Source organism: Hemiscyllium ocellatum, chromosome 2 (assembly GCF_020745735.1).
Source record: "Hemiscyllium ocellatum isolate sHemOce1 chromosome 2, sHemOce1.pat.X.cur, whole genome shotgun sequence".
NCBI classification, from domain to species: domain Eukaryota; kingdom Metazoa; phylum Chordata; class Chondrichthyes; order Orectolobiformes; family Hemiscylliidae; genus Hemiscyllium; species Hemiscyllium ocellatum.
The window spans coordinates 67,400,256-67,424,978 of NC_083402.1; the positions used below are offsets into that span (position 1 = coordinate 67,400,256).

Genomic DNA, 24,723 nt, shown 5'->3' on the forward strand with positions numbered 1-24,723 from the left:
CATAGATTTACCCTGAACCTTATTGGATTGATGACTTGTTGACAAAAAAATTTTTGAGGATATATCAGGTCTATTTGGGCTCCTAAATCATCATCACTGAGCACCTTTGCTGCGGGCAGAATTTTGAGTTGGAATGGCATGTGCATGGGAGCAACTTCTATCCATTATGCACCTTCTGAGCAGTGTGGCAAGTTGCCACTTAAAGGGAATTGTAGCCTGTTAAATGCATTATTCATGCCACAATTCTCATTAATATCCCATTATGGCAGATGATGAATTTGAGTTCAGTAGTGACCATGAATCCTTTTGTCGATTGTCAGAAAAATCTGTTTGGTTCATTAATGCCCTTTAGGGAAGGAAACTGCCATCCTTACCTGGTCTGGCCTATGTGTATTTAGAACCATAGTGGCTGCATTTATCTGCCCTCTGGGCAATTATGATTCAGGAACAAATGCTTGCCCAGCTGGTGACAGCCTCATCCCTATGAAAGATGTTTTTAAAAAAATTCACCTTCCTATCTTGCCAAACGTACTCAACAAGCCAGTCATCAGGAATTGAAAAATGTGGTGCTGGAAAAACACAGCAGGCCAGGCAGCATTCGAGGAGCAGGAGAATCGACATTTCGGGCAAAAGCCCTTCTTCAGGCTTCTGCCCGAAACATCGATTCTCCTGCTCCTCGGATGTTGCCTGGCCTGCTGTGATTTTCCAGCACCACATTTTTCAACTCTGGTCTCCAGTCTACAGTCCTCACTTTCTCCTAGTCATCAAGAATTCTCAACATGAAACTGAGAGTTGGACAGTGGGCACACTCCAGAGGCTCCAGCCCACATATCATACTTCCATGGACATTCAGTTTTGGCACATCTCTGATCCAGTTTGAGTATGGTTCTGCATTTCAAAGTTGCACCTTGGGCTGTACTGGCAATTATTATTGCAACTCTGCTGCAAGGACTTTATGCTTAAGAACATGCATGCCTGATGGATTGTGCCAGGTTGCATCTCCAAACTAATTTGTTTGCTGACATAATGCTGTCACACTTTGCGCCTACCTGGATGTTCAAAGCACACCTGCCTTGAATTGCCTTTCTACTTTGTGCTTTGCCCCCTCAACCAGAGAGAGCACATAATAGAGAAAACTCTGTTGCCTTGCTGCTTAGCATAGACACAAAGCCAGGAGGCTTGTCATGTTTATCAGCAGTCTTCGGTCAAGTCAAGGGAGACAACCTTGCTTAAAGGTTGTCCCAGGACTGAAATCCAAGGACAGCCTCCAATACCAGTCCAGATATTTGGCCATTGACTGTCGAACATTTGGGGCAATCAGAGTCAGGATGCTCTTCACAAAAGGTTTGAGAAGCCAAATGTTAGGCAGCCCACCTTGGGCATCTTGGTCTTGACTCTTATTGCTTTCCCTGTTGTTGGCTGGTTTCTTCCTGAAAAAGAGAGAGGCATGTGTTAAGCAAGATAGAAGTGGGTGACACAGTTGTTATGTTTGGTGGAGATCCAGAGTGTTTATGCAGTTCCAAGGCCATGCAGAGTTAGTGCTGTTAGGGGTTGAAGTTGGGGTGAGTGACTGAGAGTGAGTACTGTAGCCACCAGTGAGAGTGGAATACTTGTATTGATGGGAGATGGGGTACAGTAGCAGAGAGAGTGAATGCAAGGTATATAGAAGGAGGTTGATGGCACTTACGCTAGCAGATTGCACTCCTCCAGATGACCGAGACTGCAGTGAGCCAGGTGACCACCTCAGGCTGGCACTGTCTGATGTCTTAGTCACCTCTGCCGGCCTGAAGAAAGAGGGCATTCCACTTGTGCACCACCCTGTCCAGCAAGACCTCCACTTCCCTCTTCCATGTCTGGAGTAAATGTTGGGAATGGTGTAGGGAAGCTCCAGACTCTTCTTGCTTGTCTGGGTGGCCTTTTAAAGATGACTCTGGTGCAAAGAATCCTGGTAAATTCTGGGGTATACTGGCAGTGACTAGTTGTTCTGGGAATAAATCATATTAAAATAGTGCTAAACTCATGATAGGGATTTCATGGGAGGGGGAAAAGTAGTTATTGAGGTGAGTTTGGTAAGGTATGGCAAGAAAACGTACAAGCCTGGTTGCAAAAAGTCCTCTTAAAACAAATTTGATGCAAGTAACACTTAGCCAAAGAGACAAGATTCCACCCTGTTTTTATTTGTTTTGAGTTGGCATCACTGGCTCAGTCATTATTTCTTGTTCATCTCCAATTATTCTGGAGAGGGAGTTTGGTGAGAGACCACCTTGAATCGCTACAGTCCTTATGGTGCAGGACCATCCACAGTGCTGTTTGGAAGGGTGTTCCAGGATTTTGACTCCGTGACAATAACTGAATGCTGATATGGTTCCAAGTTAGGATGGTGTGTGATGAGTAGAACTTGCAGGGTATGGTATTCTTTTGCACCTGCCTTTCTTGTTCTCCTAGGTGGTAGAGATTGTGGATTTGGAAGGTATTACCAAAGAAATATTGGTGAGTTACTGCAATGCATCTTCTAGATAGTACACACTGTTATCACTGTGTCTGTGATAAACAGAATGATAGGTTGCTTTGTTCTAGATGCAATTAAGCTGCTTGAGTGTTGCTGGAGCTGTACCAATCCAGGCAAATGAAGGTATTCTGTAACACTGCTCCTATATGTATCGTAAAAAAATTTATTTGATTTAATGCAAATTAGTATCTAAACAGTGTTATACTTTGTTTTAGGTTGCAGGTTTTTATGCTTCATTCAAACATGCAGACATCTGATCAAAAGAAAGTGTTAAAAAGTCTACCTAATGGAATTCGTAAGATTGTGAGTTGAAAAAGAACTCTAGATTTAAGCTTTATTCTTTCTTTCATTTAAACCACAATTGATTTTTCTGTCTTATTTCAGATTCTTTCCACAAATATTGCAGAGACGAGTATTACTGTCAATGATGTGGTATTTGTCATTGATTCTGGGAAAGTGAAAGAGGTACTTGTACTTAATGTGCATCAATATGTGTACAGTACTCTGAATTTGGGAACTTTTAATTGCTTTAATTATGTTTTTTTGTTTCAGAAATCATTTGATGCACTGAACTCTGTCACAATGTTAAAAATGGTATGGATCTCTAAAGCGAGTGCTGTTCAGAGGAAGGGCAGGTATTATGATTTTGTGATTTTCATAATGTTCATAAGAAAATATTTAATTACCTCAACCAAGCTTTTCATCCATGACATGGACATGTATTTGACATTCTAGAAGCTTGCTTGAGTATTATGTGTGGCCTCAAAGAATACTATAAATGTAAATCAGTCAAATACTACCCTGTAAACATTTTTAAATCATCATAAAGTTATGGAATGAGTGACATTAAGCAGAGCTGAAATTTGTTGCTGGAAAAGCACAGCAGGTCAGGCAGCATCCAAAGAGCAGGAGAATCGACATTCAGGAAACCTGAAGAAGGGCTCATGCCCGAAACGTCGATTCTCCTGCTCTTTGGATGCTGCCTGACCTGCTGCGTATTTTCAGCTCTGATCTCCAGCATCTGCAGTCCTCACTTTCTCCTCTGACATTAAACAGAACCTGTTTGTGCATACTCGTTTTATTGATTCTCAACTTTGATTTTGCATGTAACTCTCCCCTCCAGATGCTATTATATGTGGATGTGAGAGTTGAATAGCGAACAGAAGGTGAGAGTGGTTGACCCTGACTTCAGGACAACATTGGAATCAATAGAACAGAGGAGCTCTAGCAAAATTGAAGTTTGTAGGTGTCAAACAGAAAACTAGCTTGTAGCTGCCTGCAGAGGAAGTGGATGTATTAGGAGTAATTTTGCAAGAATTCTTAAATTCTGGAAAAGTGCCAGAGGATCGGAAAACTCAATGTAACACACTTTTTCAAAAAAGGAAAGGCGACAAATGCAATTAATTATAAGCAAGTTGGTTTAGCATCTATCATTGGGAAAATGGTGGAGTCTATTATAAAGGATGTACTAGCATTTAGAAATACCTAACAGGGTTGGACAGCTCATTGCAGGGAGGATGTTTTTCTTGTCTGGGGAGTCTAGAACTGGGGACACAGTCTCAGGATGTAGGATAGACCATAGGATGGCACAGGGCTTACCAATGCTGCTTTACAGTGTCAGGGACCCAAGTTCAGTTCCAGCCTCTGGTGACTGCCTGTGTGGCATTTTCTTATGAGTGTTTGGTTTGTATTTACTGGAGTTTAGAAGAGCAAAATAATCTTGTGAAAACATGTAAGATTTATAAGGGAGGGGAGATGCTGAGAGGTTGTTTCTTCATTGGGAGAGTCTGGGACCAGAGGGCATAATCTCAGAGTAAGGAGGCATTTTCTTAACATGGAGATGAGGAAAAATTTCTTCTCTGAAGAAGGTGAATCTGTGGTTTCTCTACTGCAGAGGGCTGTCAAGGGTGGATTGCTAAGTAGATGCAAGACTGAGACAGATTGCTAATCAGGTAAGGAAATCAAGGGTAATGGGGAAACAGACAGAGAAGTGAAATTCATTGTTATCAAATCAGCCGTGATCATATTGAAAGGCAGAGCAGAGGCGATGGGCCAAATTTTCGACTAAACCAAGAGAGCAACTATTGGTTGCTCCTATGTCTTATGGTCTGGAGTGGCCTGTCATCAGTACAGTTATTTATTTGATACAGTTTTCAGGTCCACAGTTTTTAGCTCTTTTGTTAATGTCTTTACCCTCAAAATTTAGGATCAGAACTATTTATTTGTATTTCTGAAGTAGCCACATCTAATCAGAACTCCTGCAATAATGAATTTGAAACAAATAATTTTCAGGTTGAGTTACATTTGTGTAGAAAGCCCTCAGCGCTAGCGACCAGGGTTCGATTTCAGCCTCTGACTGTGGAGTTTGTTCATTCTCCCCATGTCTGCGTGGATTTCCTCCAGGTGCTCCAGTTTCCTCGCATAGTCCAAAGATGTGCTGGTTAGGTGAATTGGCCTTGTTAAATTGCCCATAGTGTTCAGGGATGTGAAGGTTAAGTGCATTAGTCAGGGGAAATGTAGAGTAATGGGGAATGGGTTTGGGTGCGATAGCCTTTGGAGGGTCAGTGTAGACTTGCTGGGCAGAAGAGCATGTTTCCACACTGTAAGGATTCTACGATTCTACAAAACAGAGCCACAGATGATGCGATAGATGTGCTCTGATAAAAGGTTATTACCTAAAACCTTAATTATGCTTTTCTCTCCAAGATGCTTCCAGATGTGCTGGGTGTTTCCAACAGTTTTTTTTATTACTAGAGATGTTGCTTTGTATGCTGAGTGTTTCCAGCATTTTCTGTGTTCCAGGTTTTAAACATTTTATTAGTTTTCATTTTCATCTGGCAATGAGATGCATGGATGAGATGAATATCAGGTTTAACCTTGAAAGGACTGCTGTTACATTGAAAGTCGTTTTATTAGTTTAGTCGAATATGGGGCAGTACTGCCACGCCCCTCAATGCACAATGCTTCAGGGAGTGATTAGCACTAAGAGAATATCAAATCAAGACAAAACCTATAACACTGCTCTGAGAATATCATGATCATTGCTGATCATGATCAGCAAGGTATTTACCAATTTGATATTTCCAAAGTATTAACAGCTTTTGTCTTTTGTGAACTGAGATTTTGTGGAATATTAAATTGTTACAAATGAAGACAATGCTAGATTGACTCTTGCGTGATTAATTCATTTCTGTCTGTTTGAATAGGGCAGGGCGCTGCCGACCAGGAATTTGTTTTCACCTATTTAGCAGATTACGATTCCAAAACCTGTTAGAGTTTCAGACACCAGAATTGCTGCGGATGCCATTGCAGGTGCATGTTTGTTTCATTATTTATATTTTTCATATGAATAATTGTAAGCATGTAATTTTATTCCTCTAACAAAGGATTAAATGGAGAAGTGTTTTTGAATTAATTCACCACTGATACTTAGAATTGTTTTTGGCAGAATTGTGCATTGAGGGAAAAAATAGTCTTTTAAAATTGCTTTTTCTTGCACCTTATGTGTTTTATTGTGTTATATTGGCTGAGTCTGTGCAAACGTTCAGGCATCATTCTGGATTTGAATCAACTATTTGTAAAAAGATGTAATCAAGGTTTGGAATGGTCAATTTTATAATGCTATTGATTAATTTGCATATTTGTATCCATAGGAACTTTGCCTACATACCAAACTGCTGGCTCCAATCAATTGTCCAATTGCAGACTTCCTTGCAAAAGCACCAGAACCTCCACCTTCACTTATTGTTAGAAATGCAGTTCAGATGCTCAAGGTGCAAGATACTTTTTATCTTTATAAATAAGGAATATATTTTAAAATACAGATTATCTAAAGCAAATGTATCATACTAATTTTGTTTCTAGACTATAGATGCCATGGATAGTTGGGAAGATCTAACAGAACTTGGTTATCACTTAGCGGATCTTCCTGTGGAGCCTCATCTGGGAAAGATGGTTCTTTGTGCTGTAGTTTTAAAGTGCCTTGATCCTATTCTCACTATTGCCTGCACTCTGGCCTATCGAGATCCATTTGTTCTACCAGTACAACCTTCGCAAAAGCGTGCTTCAATGTTGTGCAGAAAACGCTTTGCTGCAGGGACATTTAGTGATCACATGGCTCTTTTAAGAGCTTTCCAGGTGAGTTTTTAGAATTTTTAGAATTCATGATTAGAAATTCGGAACCCTATTGTGATGCTTATATTATTTTTGTTAAATATTGAATTAATATTTATTTACATCACTTCCATCTGATATTATTGCCTTGCAGTTTTGAGGAAATGAACACCTAACGGGTATAAAGTGAACTACTTATGCTTATTATGAATTGTATTCTGTCTCTAGCTGAAATTGCTATATGCCATTATGCTCCCAACTCATGGTAATTCAGGATTAGTCATATCTCAGAGTGAAATCTGCCTTGACAAATCTTAAAATGGTTTGTTTTGTTTATGTTATAGAAGATTTGAATGATCCCATTACAAATATCAAAGAAATATTCAACCCAATTACTCCAGCAGTAACCTATCAGATGCTTAAACCTCAGTGAAGAGATGCACAGTATCCATGCTCAAGCTTCTTTCCAGTTGCCGCAGAGTTAACTTTTGGCAAATTTATATGCATTTGCTTGATGCTATTAGTTAACAGCTCTCCCCGTGACCCAAACAAACTGTGCATTCCACTCACCTGTTACTTAACATAGGTTCCCTAAACACTTTGATGCAGTAACCTTATAAGATATCGCCATCTTTGATACTTTGCCAGCTTTATACTTCCTCGGGTTTTTAAAAAGGGCAGCATGGTGGCTTGGTGGTTAGCACTGCTGCCTAGTAGCGCCAGGGACCCGGGTTCAATTCCCGTCTGTCTGTGTGGAGGTTGCACATTCTCCCCGTGTCTGCATGTGTTTCCTCCGGGTGCTTCGGTTTCCTCCCACTTTCCAAAGATGTGTAGGTCAGGTGAATTGGCCATGCTAAACTGCCCATGGTGTTAGGTGCATTAGTCAGCAGTAAATATAGGGAAGGGGAATGGGTTCTCTTCGGAGGGTCATTGTGGACTAGTTGGGCCGAAGGGCCTGTTTCCATACTGTAGGATAATCTAATTTATGCATCTGGACATCTCCTGCTAATGTCTATGCATCTTGGGGCTTTTCCTCTGGCTTTGACTGCTTGAAAACCTCTTTTTCTCTCTCTCTTTTTCCTTTTCGTCTTTTTGATTTGTCTTTTTTTTTCACCCTCTTGCTTTCTATCACTTGCTCATCTCGGAGGTGTAACTTGAAGTTGGCATGTCAGATGCTGTCACCAATGAGAAGGTGCTGGGGAAGCTAAAAGGTCTCCAGGTGGAGTACACCCCAGAATTTTGAAGGGGATAGCTGACGAGATTGTGGAGGCATTGATGGTGATCTTTTATGAATCACTGCTATTGGGATGTGTCCGAGTGAATTGGAAAATGGCTAATATAACTCCACTGTTTAAGAAGGGAGGGAGGCAGATGACAAGAAATTATAGGCTGGTTAGCCTGACCACAGTCGTTGGTATGATTTTAGAGTATTATTAAGGATGAGATAGTGGAGTACATGGAAGTGCAGAAGCTTCCTGGCCTGCTGTGTTTTTCCAGCACCACATTTTTCAACTCTGGTCTCCAGCATATGCAATCCTCACTTTCTCCTACATGGAAATGCAGGGCAAGATAGGGCTGAGTCAGCACAGCTTTGTCAATGGGAGAACATGCCTTACAAATCTGTAAGAATTCTTTGAGGAGGTAGTGAGCAAGTTAGACAAAGATCAACCAATAGATGTGATCTATTTGGATTTCCAGTAGGCCTTTGAGAAGGTGTTGTACTGGAGGCTGCTAAATAAGACGTTAGGAGTGTTAGGAGTAAGGAACTGACCAGGATAAAGAATTGACTAATTGACAAAAGGCAGAGATTGGAGATTAAGGATCTTTTTCAGGTGACTGGTGGAGTTCTGCAAGTGTCAGTGTTGGGAATCGCACCTATTCATGTTATATATTAATGGATGTTGCTAAGTTTGCAGAAGATACAAAGATGGCTGGAGGGACAGGTAGTGATGAAATGGGGAAGCTGCAAAAGGATTGAACAGCCCAGGAAAGTGAGCAAAGAAATCACAGATGGAACAGAATGTGGCAAAGTGTGAGGTTATGTGTTTTAGTGGGAAGAGTAGAGGTGTAGATTATTTTCTAAATGAGGCTGTGGAAATCTGAAGCACAGGGAGTGCTAGTCCAGGATTCTCTAAAGTTTAACATACAGGTTTATTTGGCAGCTAGGAAGACAAATGCAATGTTAGCATTCATTTCAAGATGTTCGTTGGGATGTTGACTCTGGTGTGACTTCCAATCACAAACTCAAATTATCCTCTTCTGGAAAAAGATGTGATTCAAATATTGTTTTTGATGATTATGTGCACTCTGTAAAGATAACTTTGCTAAGAAAAATATTGGTTACAATGACAACATTGCATCCACAGGGAGCAGAGAGCTTGAATAGAATCTTACAGTCTAGAGAACCTGCAGAGATAAGTCACTTGGTTTGGTTTGAGAGTGGGATAAGACAATCTACATTTTTGAACTCTGAGAGAGAATTTGACCAGCTTCAGACACAGCAGCCCATTGCTGTCTCCCTCTTTCTTTGGAACTCTTGTCAACAAAAGTATGAGCTGAAAACCCAATAAATGTCAGTTTTACTACTTTCTTGGAATCTTCTCCACAACATTAAGCAAAGAGAATTAAGCAAAATGCAGCTGTCCAGGAAAACACCACAGTGCCAGCAGATGTGTGTTAACAGAATAACTTCAGAATCAGAACACCATTTTGGCACAATCTGCGATTTATCCTTTTTTTTGCATTTAGCTATTACTTTGCCAAAGTCTTTAACACTAACATACCGTGTCATTTTCATTTTTTGCTATTCCTGAGAATTGTGTGTTAATTTTTACATGTGCATGATACAACTGTTAATGTTTTCATCTTTTGAGCAATTTCTTTTTTGGTTATTGACTTGTTCTCATTGCTTAACCTGATGCAGTCTGAGACTTACAATTGGCCATATCACCCATGTGGCTAAATTTAAATTTGAAATAAAAACAAAAGAACCTAAAGTTTGTCCATTCTGTGAGGAAAGAAATAGAATTGATATTTCTAGTCTTGTATGACTCTCCTCCTTTAGAACCTTTAAATAGCTTTAATTTAAAGTTTGTTATGACTAGTGGAGGAGTGGGACTAGATAATGAAAGGATATACCCTCTAAGTGTCAGTTCTAACACCCAATTCTATATTCACTTGTATGTAGTACTAGGAGTAATATGGAGAGAACTAGTTTTGAGGTCTTGCTTGTGAAGTTGCTACCTAACTTAAGTTTTGATTGAGGACCACATCATCCCTCTTAGCCTATGTTGTTGGTACCAATGTGAACTGCAATTGTTGACAATTCATCCATCCCTTTCAGGGTGTTCAGCAGCCACTGACACAAATGCAGGATGACATATGCCTCTCTGGTTCCAGGGGGAATCAGTGTAGTTACTGAGTGACTGCAGAAGCCCTATCTGTTCCCATAATTATCAAATATCTTGTTGCTATTGCTCTTCCACCTTGCTTTATTTGTATAGTTGTACTAGCCATGGTGTCATGGACTTCTCTGTGGCTGAAGTTTTCAAATGAATCATCAATTTCATCAGAGGTGGGAAAGTGATGTATACTGAGGGCATTTTTGCACTATAGTGCTGCTTGTGAGAGTTCCCCTCTCTCCTTCCATACTCTGTTACTCTCGATAGTATGGAGACAGGCCCTTCGGCCCAAACTGCTCCATGCCAACTAAAATGTCCATCCATGCTAACCCGGTTTCCCTATACTTGACCCATATCCTTCTAAACCTTTCCTATCCATGTGTTTGTCCAAATGCCTTTTAAATGTTAATGTATCTGCCTCAACCACTTCTGCTGGCAGCTCATTTCATATGTATACCAATAAAAAAAACCTGCCCCTCAGGTTCCCTTTTGTTCTTTCCCCTCTAACTTTAAATTGATCTAATCCTTGATTTCCCAACTCTGGGGAAAAACCCTATCCATTCTTCTCATGATCTTTACAGTTCTATAAGATCTCTCCTCAGTCTCTTATGCTCTAAAGAAAAAGGTCCGAGCTTGTCTAACCTCTCCCTATAACTCCGACCATTGAGTCCTGGCAACATCTTTGTAAATTTCTTCTGTATTTTTTCCAGTTTAATAAGATCCTACCTATAACTAGGTGACCAAAACTGAACATAGTACTCCAGTGCACCCTCACCAGTGTACTGTACAACTCCAAATATAACTTCCCAACTTCTCTCTTCCATGCCCTGATTGATGAAGGCCAGTGTGCCAAAAGCTTTCTTCACTGCCCTGTCTACCTGTGACTCCACTTTCAAAGATGCGTGCACTAAAGACGCTCTGTTCCACTACACTCCTTGAGGCCCTACCTTTCACCATGAAACTCCTACTTTGATTTGACTTTCTAAAATGCAAGAAAACCATATATATAAACTTGCTATCTAGAATGCAATTATGCCATTGGATTGGTTGCAACTCATGGTTTGGCTAAGGACACAGAAAACATCCTAGCATTCCCACGTAGGTGCATTCAAGGTCCGAACTACCCTCCAGTTCTCTTATGTATTTGAGAAAAGACCTTATAATTTAAAAAAAATGAAGACTGGCATCCACTCCCTTCCCTTCAGTTGAAATTACTCTAATGAAGTTAATTTCGTCTTTTACTGAGTCTTTAGTAAAATGAGAAATAAATTTTCAGCTCCATATCCAAGTTCCTTAACTTTAGAGGTAGTGAAACACAACTACCATGTTCACCAATCAATCAATTCATGGCCTTATGATGCCACAGTTTGTTGTTTTCTTGTGCTCTCACTTGTTCAAACTTAAGCAAATCTGATCTAGCTGGCAAGTGATGGACCCTGAGCCTGGTCCTTAATTTTATCCTCGCCCTGCTGCTCCCTATCCCTTCCAGGTCTGTTATGGAAACTGAATGTAAAAAAAACCTCCATAATGTCATCTTTGTCTAGTTTTGTCTTTTTTAAAATTCATTTATGAGATGAGGGTGTGCTGGTTAGGCCGCTATTGATTGCCCAAGAGGTAGTTACACATCTGTCTAGATTCACAGGTAGGCCAGACCAGATAAGGATGGCAGTTTCTTTCTATAAAGAAGTTAGTGAACCAAATGGGTTTTTCTGACAACCTGCAGTGGATTCATGGTCATAATTAGACTCCTAACTTCTGCTATGGTAGCATTTGAAACCCCAAAATATCACCTGGGTTTCTAGATTAACAGTCCAGCATTAATACCACTAGGCCTCACCTTCCCTTTAAACTGATTTTTGCTACTGTAATGTTGGTATTAATTTTGTGGGGATTACCTGAACCTCTGTTAGGTTGTCTGCTTTCGTGGGAAGAACGGGAAAACAATGTTATTTGAATAGAAAAAGACTGCAGATCAGGAAGGAAAATGGAATAGTAAGTTTTATTGTAATGGGGATGTAATATAAAAATAGGGAATACTTATTACAACCATTTAGGGTAAATCTAAATATAGTATACTACAGGGTGACACAGTGGTTAGAACTGCTGCCTCCGCGAGGGACCTGGGTCCAGTTCTAAATTGGGGTGACTGTCAGTGTGAAGTTAGTATATCTACTAAATCTATCAATTCACAATTATTTACCAATGGCTAGAGTCTATTTCTTTATAACAGATAATAATTCTTGTTAAGTACAGAAAGCCAGTGTGTATTTTCCATCAACCTGAGTTTGAAATACTGGTAAATTTGGGAATTTTGCAATGATTTGTGGAATAATTCAGCTTGATTTCCAATATAATACTTTGGTGAGATGTAACAACAGATTTTTGATCTACTAGGGAGTTGAGGGTTATGCAGATGCAGATGTGATCTTATTGAAAATGGCAGGACAGGCTTGAAAGGCCAGATTATCTACAATATCTCATGTTTCTTATGTTCTTACGGATGTCAGGTTATTTCAGGGAGGTTGAAAGGAAACTGCATTGGTTTGGGTCTGAATTCACCTTATTGAAATATGCCCAAATAAGGCAAACATTTTTTTTCATTTGTGCACATTGATGAACGAGTTAAATTTCTACCACAGTACAGATTCTCCATGGCAACTTATTTAAAAAACTGTTGCTTCATTTTCATTATTAGAGTTTTCCTTGAAAGGAATACAAATTTTCAAATGGCCTTGGGATTTTACCTCATTCTCTGGTTTATTCATCTCCACACTCTCCTAGTCCTAACCCTACTGCAACCCATGTTTTATGTTACTTTTTATAAGGAATGTTTCCACACTAACGAGTGTACCATGTATGATGATCAATAGACAATAGGTGCAGGAGTAGGCCATTCTGCCCTTCGAGCCTGCACCACCATTCAATATGATCATGGCTGATCATCCTTAATCAATATCCTGTTCCTGCCTTATCTCCATAACCCTCAATTCCACAATCCTTGAGAGCTCTATCCAACTCTTTCTTAAATGAATCCAGAGACTGGGCCTTCACTGCCCTCTGGGGCAGAGCATTCCACACAGCCACCACTCTCTCGTGAACCTATGCTGCACTCCCTCAATAGCCAGAATGTCTTTCCTCAAATCTGGAGACCAGAATTGCACACAGTACTCCAGGTGTGGTCTCACCAGGGCCGTGTACAGCTGCAGAAGAACCTCTTTGCTTCTATACTCAATCCCTCTTGTTATGAAGGCCAGCATGCTATTAGCTGCCTTCACTACCTGCTGCACCTGCAGGCTTGCCTTCATTGACTGGTGTACAAGAACACCTGGATCTCTCTGTACTGCCCCTTTACCCAAATTGATTCAATTTAGGTAGTAGCTGAAAATGTGTTGCTGGAAAAGCGCAGCAGGTCAGGCAGCATCCAAGGAACAGGAATCCTGATGAAGGGCTTATGCCCGAAACGTCGAATTTCCTGTTCCTTGGATGCTGCCTGACCTGCTGCGCTTTTCCAGCAACACATTTTCAGCTCTGATTTCCAGCATCTGCAGACCTCACTTTCTCCTCAATTTGGGTAGTAATCTGTCTTCCTGTTCTTGCCACCAAAGTGGATAACCATACATTTATCCGCATTAAACTGCATCTGCCATGCATCTGACCACTCGCCTAACTTGTCCAGGTCACCCTCTAATCTCCTAACATTCTCCTCACATTTCACCCTGCCACCCAGCTTAGTATCATCAGCAAATTTGCTAATGTTATTACTAATACCATCTTCTGTATCATTAACATATCTTGTAAAAAGCTGCGGTCCCAGTACTGATCCCTGCGGTACCCCACTGGTCACTGCCTGCCATTCCGAAATGGAGCCGTTTATCACTACTCTTTGTTTCCTACCAGCCAACCAACTTTCAATCCAAGTTAGTATTTTGCCCCCAATACCATGCGCCCTAATTTTGCTCACTAACCTCCTATGTGGGACTTTATCAAAAACTTTCTGGAAGTCTAGGTACACTACATCTACTAGATCTCCCTCGTCCATCCTCAGAGTTATATCCTCAAAAAATTCCAGAAGATTAGTCGAGCATGATTTCCCCTTCATAAATCCGTGCTGACTCTGACCTATCCTGTTATTGCTATCCAGATGTGTCGTAATTTCATCCTTTGTAATAGACTCCAGCATCTTTCCCACCACTGAGGTCAGACTAACTGGTCTATAATTTCCTGCTTTCTCTCTCCCACCTTTCTTGAAAAGTGGTATAACATTAGCCACCTTCCAATCCACAGGAACTGATCCCCAATCAATTGAACTCTAGAAAATAATCACTAAAGCATCCACGATTTCTCGAGCCACCTCCTTCAGTACTCTGGGATGTAGACCATCAGGCCCCGGGGACTTATCAGCGTTCAGACCTAACAGTCTCTCCAACACCAATTCCTGGCAAATATAAATTCCCTTCAGTTCAGGTCTTTCAGCCACTGTTACCTCAGGGAGATTGCTTGTGTCTTCCCCAGTGTACACAGATCTGAAATACCAATTCAATTCTTCTGGCATTTCTGTGTTCCCCATAATATATTCCCCTGTTTCTGCCTTCAAGGGCCCAATTTTAGTCCTAACCATTTTTTTTGCCTTTCACATACCTAAAAAACTTTTACTATCCTCCTTTATATTATTGGCCAGTTTACCTTCATACCTCATTTTTTCTCTGCGTATTTCTTTCTTAGTTATCCTCTGTTGTTCTTTAAAAGCTTCCCAGTCCTCCATTTTCCCACTTATCTTTGCTATGTTAAACTTTTTCTCTTTTAACTTTATATGTTTCTTAACTTCCCTCGTCAGCCATGGCTACCCATGCCTCCTCCTAGGATCTTTCTTCCTTTTTGGAATGAACTGATCCTGTAACTTCTGTATTATACACAGAAATATCTGCCATTGTTCCTCCACTGTCATCCCTGCTAAGGTATTGCACCATTGAACTTTGGCCAGTTCCTCCCTCATAGCTCCATAGTTCCCTTTATTCAACTGAAAATATGTCACTTCCGATTGTACCCTCTCCCACTCAAATTGCAGGTTGAAGCTTATTGTATTATGGTCACTACTTCCCAATGGCTCCTTCACTTTGAGGTCCCTGACCAATTCTGGTTCGTTGCACAATACCAGATCCAGAATTGCCTTCTCCCTGGTTGGCTCCAGCACAAGCTGTTCCAAGAACCCATCTCAGAGGCACTCCACAAAGTCTCTTTCTTGAGATCCAATACCATCCTGATTCTCCCAGTCTACCTGCATGTTGAAATCCCCCATAACAACTGTAGTAACATCTTTGCGACAGCTTATTTCAGCTCCTGATTTAATCTACATCCGACTTCCAGACTACAGTAGATAACTCCCAAGAGAGTTTTTTTTCCCCTTAGTATTTCTCAGCTCTATCCACACTGACTGTACAACCCTTCATTCTAGGTCCCCTACCTCCGCACAAAGGACTGAATATCATCCCTTACCAACATGGCCATCCCACCTCCTCTGCCTGTCAGTCTGTCCTTACGATAGCACGTATAGCCTTGAATATTCATTTCCCAGGCCACTTGAAGCCACGTCTCAGTTATCCCCACAATATCGTATCTGCCAATTTCCAAAAGAGCCTCAAGCTCATCCATCTTATATCTAATGCTTTGTGCATTCATGTATAGTATTTTTAATTTGTTACTGCCCTCACCCTTCCCATCAACTCCTATTTCACTCAACCTTACAGCATGATCCCTTTCTGAGTTTTCTGCCTCATTTATACAGTTGTCTTTCTTGACTTCCCTTGTTCTAACTTTCCCTCCAATTTCCTTCTTAAACATCCAGTTTGTTCCCTTCCCCCCACTACTTAGTTTAAATGTAGCTGTGTTGCAGTAGCAAACCTGCCTACCAGAATGCTGGTCCCTAACCTATTAAGGTGCAAACCGTCTCTCTTATAGAATTTATGCTTACCACAAAACATCCCAGTGATCCAAGAATTTAAATCCTTGCTTCCTGCACCAGTTCCCCGGCCACACGTTCAAGTCCATTATCTCCCTGTTTCTGGCCTCACCAGCCCGAGGAACTGGAAGCAATCTGGAGATAACCACCTTGGACGTCCTGCTTTTCAGCCTTCTTCCTAGTTCTCCGAAGTCCCGCTGTAGTATGTTCCTCCTCCTCTTCCCGGCATCATTTGTGCCGACATAAAAATATGAATGGACTTTTTGCTTTTGCCTGTTTTGTTTTGTGTTCACCAAAATATGGATGCAACAGAGATACTGAGGCTGTCCATAAAATGGTGCTGTTGAATTGGGAAACAATGAGCCAGATTTTCCAGGAGTGCAATTGCATGCAGATTGTCTGTCTGACCCTTTTTTAATGTAAGAAAGAACTCCACTTTTCTGATGAGAGATTCTGGTTAAGCACTTTTTAGAAACGTGGAGCTTTGTCTAAATCTGAAAGGTTCCTTGGAATGCAGAATAGTTCATGGTCGGCATACCACACCTCTCTTTTCACAGTCAGTTGCATCATTCTGTGGTTTTAAAGGTTCAGCATCACAGACAGCCAATGTCTATGATCCTGAATGGGTAAGTAAAGTAGGGTGCTGCATAGATTGCCAGATGGTCAGGAATAGGGTGCCAGGTATGTTTAGGATAATTTTGGTTGAGTAGGGATATCGGGGAATGGAGAGTGTAAGGGATTTTTGGGATTTATATTTGGGAAGGGTGTATGTTAAGTTGGGGAGGGGTTCAGTTGAATAGTTAGTCAGGAATTAGATTCTGCTTTTAAAAGTCTAACTTGTACTGAATAATTTCCTATTTAACTTCAGTGAAATACTCTGATTTAAATTGACACTTTGATGGGTTAAGGTGGGGTGGGTGGGGGGTAATTGTCCAGCAGAACCTTGAAATTTCTGAGTTATTCTCTTGATGTCTGCTACATCAGACATTCCCAGGGTACCCATGGCATTAAAAAAAAATTAGTCATTGGAAAATAGGTTAAATTTGCACTACACATTGTGAAAGGTTAATACATTTAATTTGTAAATTTAGATATTTCTTTTACTTTATACTGCTTTATTTTCTTTCAGGCTTGGCAAAAAGCTCGGAGTGATGGCTGGGAGAGAGCATTCTGTGAAAAAAACTTTCTTTCTCAAGCTACTATGGAAATCATTATTGGCATGAGAACCCAATTATTGGGACAACTCAGGGCATCAGGTAAGTAGAGATGAACAGGAGTTGGGTAATTACATTGCACCTTTACAGGACATTGGTTAAATCACTTTTGGAATATTGTGTGTAATTCTGGTTGTCTTCCTATCGGAAGGATGTTATGAAACTTGAAAGGGCTCAATAAAGATTTCCAAGGATGTTGCCATTTTTGGAGGATTTGAACTACAGGGAGAGGCTGAATAGGCTGGATCGTCAGAGACTGGCATGGATAGGTTAAATAGACAAAGCCTCTTCCCTGGGGTGGGAGAGTCCAGCACTAGAGGGCATAGGTTTAGGGTGCGAGGTGAAAGATATAAAAGAGACCTAAAGGGCAACATTTTCATGCAGAGCATGGTGGAATGAGCTGCCAGAGGAAGTGGTGGAAGGTGGTACAATTGCAGCATTTAAAAGGCATCTGGATGGGTACATGAATAGGAAGGGTTTAGAGGGCTATGGGCCAAGTGCTGGCAAATGGGACTGGATTAATTTAGGATATCTGTTCGGCATGGCCGAGTTGGACCGAAGGGTCTGTTTCTGTGTTGTACTTATCGGACTCTATAACTGGAATCTGCATACACCCAATAAAAAAGGGTCCACAATACTACCTTCAAAATGTAACCATATCTCTCAATCACTTTTAGGGAGATGAGTTTTGTCTTGATTCTTATTAATGGTGTTGGCTTACTTTGTCTTCATTTGCAAAATATGTTTCTTTGTTGATCAGAAAAAAAAACCCATGGCAAGTCCAAACCCCTGATGAGGAGAAAATTGATATTAAAATGGAGAGATAGAATTAATAATAACCTAAAGATCTGTGGAAACTGGAAGTCAGAAATAAACACACATTGCTAGAAAACCTCAGTCAGTCTGGCAGCATCTGTGGAGAGAAATCAGAATTAATATTTGTGGTCCAGTGACCTTTTCTCCGATTTTGTTCATACGTTGAAAGTAATGGTTGCCTTGCATTCTGTAAATAGCTGTATTTCAAATTACACTGCTGTTCGCTAAAATTTGAAACACCATAAACATTTTTTAAAAGTGAATTCCATGCAAACATAGGAGTTGGAGAATGCCATTCAACCCCTGGAGCTGTATCTACTATATTTAGTTATGATCATTGCTGATCATTGAGCTCAACACTCTAATCGGAACCCGCAACCTTCCCCCGTGTCACTTGATTCCTTTAGCCACAAGAGTGATATCTACCTCCTAGCTGAGTACACAATGTTTGGACGTCAACCACTTTCTGTCATAATGAATTCCACAGGCTCACCACTCTCTGGGTGAAGATTTTTAAAAATTTGTTCATGGAACATGGATGTCACTGGCTAGGAGAGCATTTATTGAATGGATGAATATTGGGCAGGCAGTTTTAAAACTTGGCATGGTGGTCAAGCAACCGCCTTGCTTCAGGGAGCTTGATGCTTTAAAATATTATAATGAGGATATAAGCTTTATTGTTATTTCCCATGAAATTTAATTGCAGGTAGCCTAATTCACTATCAATCAAACTTGATGTTTTACCACTTAGCTGCTGAGTGCGTAACACTTGCCTGCAAATCCTTCAAATGAGCAATATTTAAATATATGTTTATGTAAATATATTACAGACTGGCTTGACTTGATTGCTTTGAAATTTTATTGATTTTTCTTTAACCTATTTTAAAATTACCTCTCAGGTTTTGTGAGAGCACGTGGGGGTGGTGACATTCGAGATGTAAACACAAACTCTGAGAATTGGGCTGTGGTGAAAGCTGCTTTAGTTGCAGGCATGTACCCAAATCTTATCCACGTTGACAGAGAGAATTTATTGCTGACTGGGTCCAAAGAAAAGAAAGTCAGATTTCACCCTACTTCTGTTCTCAGCCAACCACAGTATAAGAAGGTAGGATTTGTGCCATTGTAAGATTAGTCTGGAATCCTTTTCAGCATTTAATAAACTTGGAACTTCCTAAAAAATGCATGTTTAATCAAAGCAAATATGACTGGCTATTCCATTCAAATGTCCATGGTATTTCACTGTTTTATCACATGGCTCAGTTATTCTTTGTGAAAATGTTATTCTAACATATAAGCATTAATTTTGTATTAGATTCCTCCAGCAAACGGACAAGCTGTGGCTGTTCAAGCATTGCCCACTGACTGGCTTATTTATGATGAAATGACAAGAGCACACCGAATAGCTAATATACGTTGCTGTTCTGCTGTAACGCCAATATCTGTAGTTTTGTTTGGTGGTCCAGCGAGACTATCAAGCAGTGCGTTACAAGAGCCCTCTTCCCCTCGAGGTAACACATACAGTGAGTCAAAATTATTTCTTATTGTATGTTTTGTTTTCTAAAATTGTGATTCTGTTTATCACCTTAAGCTAACAGAAGTTTCAGTGAGACCTTGACAGTAAAGGTTTATAAGGGCTTTGTGAAGACCAAATAGTGAACATCCGGCTCGAGTATAGACCATAAGGCTTTGCTTCAAGTGAAAACAAGATGTACATGTTGTGTATTGTCACCAAAATTTTCAATTGTACACAGAACAAATATTCAGAGAATTAGATACTCTTCCAGCGTGAAAATCACAGGCTAGTACATAATGCGCAGTGCTGCTTGCAGAATCAGAAGAAGTCCTGCAAAATATTTTGGATCGAATCAAGTCTAGAATTTTGGAATATTGATAAGTACGAACACTGAAAAGACAAATACAAAAGTTGTTTAAAGGAATACATTAGAAGAAACTATAGTGAAGATTTCAGTTAATGGTATCACATGAGAGCAAGTGAATAGGTTTATCTATTTAGGACAAATGTGATAAAGTCAAAATAAAGAGAGACAGCTGGAAGTAATTTTGTGAAGATGAAAGATGAGATGGCAACAACAAGAAAGCGCAAGGATAAAACTGAGAGGTACTACATTCTATCACTGTTTCGTTTGCCTCAGAAATCTGTACATTAAGTAAAGACCAGTGGAGGAAAATAGCTGTCTATGAAATGCAGCTAAGTTGTTGCTAAGATGTAATCTTCAATAAGTTGGAGGGTGATGTAGTTGATTCTGAGACAAGGGTCTGAAGCTAAATAAAGGAAACCATGAAGCTATGAGGAATGAACTGGCTATGATACATCTAGGAATGTTACTGAAAGAGATGCTGGTGGACAAGCCCTGGCAAACATTTAGAGTGTATGGGTCAAGTGCAACAATTTTTAATTCTTGTCTGGCAGAAAAATAAAATGGGAAAGGGGACCCTGCTAATAAGGGAAATTATGGATAGTTTTGGATCCAAGAAAGTAGAATAAAAGTTGGCTAAAAACAGTCGCAAATCTGAGGATTGGGAGCATTTTAGTTTTCCATCAAAGGCGGAAAAAGGGATTGATTTAAGAGGGGAAAACATTGAGCATACACTTGTGGGAAACATACAAACTGGTTGTAAAAGCTTAATTGATGAGTGAAGAGAAAAAGATCAGTGGAGACAAATACAGGTCCTTTACAGTCAGAAATGGGAAGTTATGATGGGGAACAAAGAGATGGCTGACCAATTAAATATCTTTAGCTCCCCTTTCACAAAGGAGAACACAATGTCCCAAAAATGTTGGGTAATGCAAGATCTAGTAAGAGGGAGAAAAATGAAAATTGTAGGAAATGGGATGTTGGGAAAATTGATGAGAATGAAAGCCGACATTAGCTTGACATTATTATTGGGGGGGGGGGGGGGAGAAATGCTTGAATTTGTTATGAAAGATTTAATAGCAAAACACTTGACCACAAGAAAAGTAATAGGATTACGTAGTCAGCATGGATTTTCGAAAGGGAAAACATGCTTGACAAATCTACTGGAATTTTATGAGGATGTAACTCGTCGAATGAGGAGGATGCAGCAGAGAACTCTGATTTGGACAAGTTGAGTAAATGGGCAAACTCATGACAGATTAAGTATAATATGGATAAATGTGAGGATATCCACTTTGGTTAAAAATAAGATGATTAAATCTGAATGGTAACAGATTGGGAAAGAGGGAGTTGCAACAAGATTGGCATATGAGGAGTTACTGAAAGTATACATGCAGGTGTAGCAAGTAATGAAGGCGCATGGTATGTACAAAAGCAAAGATATCTTGTTGCAATTGTTCTGGCCTTGCTGAAATTGCATGTCTGTAATATTGTGTATAGTTGAGGGAGAATGTTTAAATTGTATAATGAGTGTAACAAAGGTTTACCACACTGATTCGTGGAATGGCAGGACTGACATAGAAAGAGACTGGATTGGTTATCTTCAGAAGAATTTAGAAGAACGAGGGTGCTTCTCATAGGAAGTTATAAAGTTTTAACAGGACCAGACAGGGTAAACGTGAGGAAGGAGGTTCCCAATAACTGGAGAGTCCAGAACCAGGCATTACTGTTCAAGGGTACAAGGTAGGCCATTAAGGACTGAGGAAGAAAACATTCATCACCCAGACAGTGGCGAGCCCATGGAATTCACTGCACAGAAAGCAATTTAGGCTAAAAGATCAAGTGTTTTCAAGAGGGAGTTAGTTACAGTTCTTGTGGCTAAAGGGCCCAAAAAGTATGGGGTGAAATCGTGTACCGTGACTATCATAACAAATGGCAGAGCAGGCCTACCCCTGCTTCCATTTGTTATGCTCCTATGTATGCTTAAAATTCCATATATAGACAAATGAAGAGGTATTAAAATTATTGGAGCACATATATGTGATATCTGGAAAACAAAATGTCTTTTTTTGGCTATTTTATCAGAGTTGCCACTGTACTATTGTGCAGCTTTTCAATGTGAGAACTTGCAAGACACAAGAGTGTGACATATCGGCACAGGAAATTATTTGTCAGGAGTAGCTACTAACAGCAGCAGTGTATCATTTAATTGAATTTCATTCATTTCGGAATCTAAAATATTTTTTGTACTTCGAAGAATAAGGTAGAAAGTAAACTTAATTTAAACCAGCTTTCTGCGTACTTTTGAAATGTATTCTTTAGATTAAACAATTGCATATGCTTGGTTTTCTATTCTAACAATAACCAAAATAATATCATTACTTTGTTTTGTCAAATGGCCTAACAAATGAAAATTTGAATGTGTGTGGTATAATACCCCTTTACCTCACTTCTCCCAAAAAATACTTTTATTTTCTATTCCTTTCCAAGTCCTCATTCTCAGATCCTTTGACGGTCTATTAGAAGAAGCTAAGGAGTTTCCAAAGTGGGCAGATTTGACAATGCAACTAAGTACAGAGTCTGTGGAATCAGTGAAGTAGTACACACAGTGCAATGGATTAAGTATGTTTGAGGGAAGATTGTGATAGACAAAGTTGAATTTGAATAAGAGCAAGCCACTGAACATGAATGGAAAATAAGCAGACGAATTATTTATAACAGTGTTGAAATAAATATTGATGAACAGGAAAGAAGTCTGAAAGTCTTGGTAGATTCAGTGTTTAAAACAACCTAGCTGAACTCCCCAAAGCCAATAGCATGTTTTGCTTCATAGGTAAAAGAACAAGAATTGTTTGGAGGAAATGGAGTCTGGTATAGGTCTCTGGTGAAATAACATGTTGAGTTCTGCATTGGGTTTTAGTTGCTTGTGCATGCTGGCCATTTTATTGCTGGAGACCAGAACAGAGAAAAACCATAATGTTGACCTCCAGTGTTGTATCTTCGAGGAGAAAGTGAGGACTGCAGATGCTGGAGATCAGAGCTGAAAATGTGTTGCTGGAGAAGTCCTGAAGAAGGGCTCATGCCCGAAACGTCGATTCTCCTGCCCTTTGGATGCTGCCTGACCTGCTGCGCTTTTCCAGCAACACATTTTCAACTCCAATGTTGTAGATGCGTTATAAGAAACAATTACAGATGCTCAGGTTATGCAAGCTGGGAAAGCAGCATAAGAGAGAATCTTAGAGGCTCTTAAAAGTGGTGAATCGTATGCAGATGAAGAATCTGGAATCTGAAAATAATGTAAGTTGATATTCACCAAACTCTTCAAAAAAACTTTTATAATTGATACCAGGAAATTATTCTTGTAGAGCTTGATTGATTGCTGAATGAGGAATGAGGAGGGTGTGCCAAGCAGGCTAAGATAAAAGCTTGGGAGGAGGTATAATCTAGGTAGCTGTGGGAGTTGGTCGGTTTATAGTAAATGTCGCCCGAGATAGAAATGGAGAGGTCTAGGAAGGGGATGGAGGAGTCTGAGATGGTCCAGGTAAATTTGAGGTTGGGGTGAAAGGTGTTAGTAAAGTGGATGAACTTTTAACCACCTCATGGGAGCACGAGGTAGCGTCGATACAGTCATCGATGTAGCGGAGGAAAAGGTGGGGGGGGGGGGGGGTGGTGCCAGTGTAGCTGTGGAAGATGGACTGTTTCACATTTACGACGATTGCACCTCCTCCCACCCTGCCCCCTGTAAAAATGCCGTCCCATATTCCCAATTCCTTCGCCTCCGTCACATCTGCTCCCAGGAGGACCAATTCCAATACCGAACAACCCAGATGGTCTCCTTCAAAGACTGCAATTTCCCCTCAGACGTGGTTGACTATGCTCTCCACTGCATCTCCTCCACTTCCTGCTCCTCTATCCTTGAACCCCGCCCCTCCAATCACCACCAGGACAGATCCCCACTGGTCCTCACATACTACACCACCTACCTCCAGATACATCATATAATCCTTCGCCATTTCTGCCACCTCCAAACAGACCCCACCACCAAGGATATATTTACCTGTCCACCCCTGTCAGCATTCCGGAAAGACCTCTCCCTCCGTGACTCCCTCATCAGGTCCACACCCCTCACCAACCCAACCTCCGCTCCCGGTACCTTCTCTTGCAACTGCAAGAAATGCAAAACTTGTGCCCACACCACCTCCCCCTTACTTCCCTCCAAGGCCCCAAGGGATCCTTCCAAATCCGTCACAAATTCACATGCACCTCCACACACATCATTTATTGCATCCGCTGCACCCAATGTGGCCTCCTCTATATTGGGGAGACGGGCCGCCTACTTGTGGAATGTTTCAGAGAACACCCCTGGGACACCCGCACCAACCAACCCAACTGCCCCGTGGCTGAACACTTTAACTCCCCCCTCCCAGTCCACCAAGAACATGCAGGTCCTTGGCCTCCTCCATCGCCAGACCATGGCAACACGACGCCTGGAGGAAGAGCGCTTCATCTTCTGCCTAGGAACCCTCCAACCACAAGGGATGAATGCAGATTTCTCAAGCTTTCTCATTTCCCCTCCCCCCACCTTATCTCGGTCCCAACCCTCGGACTCAGCAACGCCTTCTTGACCTGCAATCTTCCTGGCCTCTCCGCCCCCATCCCCTCTCCGACCTATCACCCTCACCTTAACCTCCTTCCACCTATTGCATTCCCAGTGCCCCTCCCCCAAGTCCTTCCTCCCTACCTTTTATCTTAGCCTGCTTGGCACACCCTCCTCATTCCTGAAGAAGGGCTTATGTCCGAAATGTCGATTCTCCTGCTCCTTGGATGCCAGTAGACT

At 40.8% G+C, this 24,723-nt stretch overlaps 1 protein-coding gene across 3 annotated transcripts in view; it reads left to right on the forward strand.

Annotated features, from left to right (window-relative positions):
• Window positions 1-24,723, forward strand: part of ythdc2 (YTH domain containing 2) — a 164,989-nt gene that overhangs the window by 94,879 nt on the left and 45,387 nt on the right. For 2 of the 3 annotated variants that reach the window (XM_060837491.1, XM_060837499.1), the window contains exons 16-24: window positions 2,725-2,812; window positions 2,894-2,974; window positions 3,062-3,144; window positions 5,716-5,821; window positions 6,163-6,282; window positions 6,374-6,646; window positions 17,109-17,235; window positions 18,909-19,114; window positions 19,322-19,529. In XM_060837491.1, coding sequence (XP_060693474.1) covers window positions 2,725-2,812; window positions 2,894-2,974; window positions 3,062-3,144; window positions 5,716-5,821; window positions 6,163-6,282; window positions 6,374-6,646; window positions 17,109-17,235; window positions 18,909-19,114; window positions 19,322-19,529 — 1,292 coding nt within the window. The remainder of the gene's footprint in view (window positions 1-2,724; window positions 2,813-2,893; window positions 2,975-3,061; window positions 3,145-5,715; window positions 5,822-6,162; window positions 6,283-6,373; window positions 6,647-17,108; window positions 17,236-18,908; window positions 19,115-19,321; window positions 19,530-24,723) is intronic. The other variant, XM_060837505.1, reaches the window with a different exon arrangement.